This window comes from Cucurbita pepo, unplaced genomic scaffold, assembly GCF_002806865.2.
Source record: "Cucurbita pepo subsp. pepo cultivar mu-cu-16 unplaced genomic scaffold, ASM280686v2 Cp4.1_scaffold003823, whole genome shotgun sequence".
In the NCBI taxonomy this organism is placed as follows: Eukaryota; Viridiplantae; Streptophyta; class Magnoliopsida; order Cucurbitales; family Cucurbitaceae; genus Cucurbita; species Cucurbita pepo.
Window position 1 is genome coordinate 1 of NW_019649821.1, and position 961 is coordinate 961.

Sequence of the window (961 nt, forward strand, 5' to 3'; positions counted from 1 at the left end):
TAATTTATTTTCAAGTGCACCTATCGTTTTGGTATAATTTTTCCCCTGTAGTCTAGCTTTCCCAACCATAACTTTTCTTTTGTTAGAAAAGATTTTTATCATGCCCGAAACTATTCGAATAGATACAATTATCGTGCTAAGTTTCAATGGATGAGGAAGATTTTTAATCATGGCTGAAAAATTTGAATAACGAATATCGACTCAGACGTAGNGTGCCCATTGTCCCTTGTTAGAATGAACGAGAATCGGGTTCACCTGATAAACTGTGCCAATTTTTGTTTATTATATGTAGATACTGTCTTCTTATCTTTTAAAATTTTCATAAGGTCAATGAATATTAGACACTAAGTTTTCGTACTTTGTTACTTAAGTGCATACATAATATATGCAGAGCATGGAGAAGGACTTCAGGTTCTTCATTACGAAGTGGGACAGAAATATGAACCTCATTTTGATTACTTCCTTGACGACTACAATACAAAGAATGGAGGTCAACGTATAGCAACAGTGCTTATGTACCTGTAAGTAGTAATCCATATTTTCCATGCTTTGGACTCTAAACAAGTGCTTCATTTTGCATGGTTCGCCCATTATTTTATATGAATTCTATCGTAATTCAGCTCAGACGTCGAAGAAGGAGGCGAGACAGTGTTCCCTGCTGCCAAAGGAAACTTTAGTTCTGTACCTTGGTGGAATGAGCTTTCTGATTGTGGGAAGAAAGGACTTTCCGTTAAACCGAAGAGGGGCGATGCATTGCTTTTCTGGAGCATGAAGCCCGATGCCTCTCTAGACCCTTCAAGTTTGCATGGTTAGATTAGATACTCTCAAACTTATAAACTCACCATTCCATTTTTCTGAGCATGTTAGATTTCAGCCATGTATGTTTCGTTCGTACAATGACGACGTTTCTCCTGCTGTTGATATATAGGTGGCTGTCCTGTTATCAAGGGGAATAAATGGT

The 961-nt window shown here is 37.6% G+C and overlaps 1 protein-coding gene across 1 annotated transcript; it reads left to right on the forward strand.

The window, feature by feature from the left end:
- Positions 1-371: 371 nt before the first annotated feature.
- Positions 372-957, forward strand: LOC111786983 (probable prolyl 4-hydroxylase 10; the record flags this gene model as incomplete). The annotated part of the gene is made up of 3 exons (XM_023667160.1): positions 372-521; positions 621-808; positions 929-957. Coding segments are annotated over 3 exons (367 nt in total), but the record flags the coding sequence as incomplete, so codon positions are not given.
- Positions 958-961: the final 4 nt, after the last annotated feature.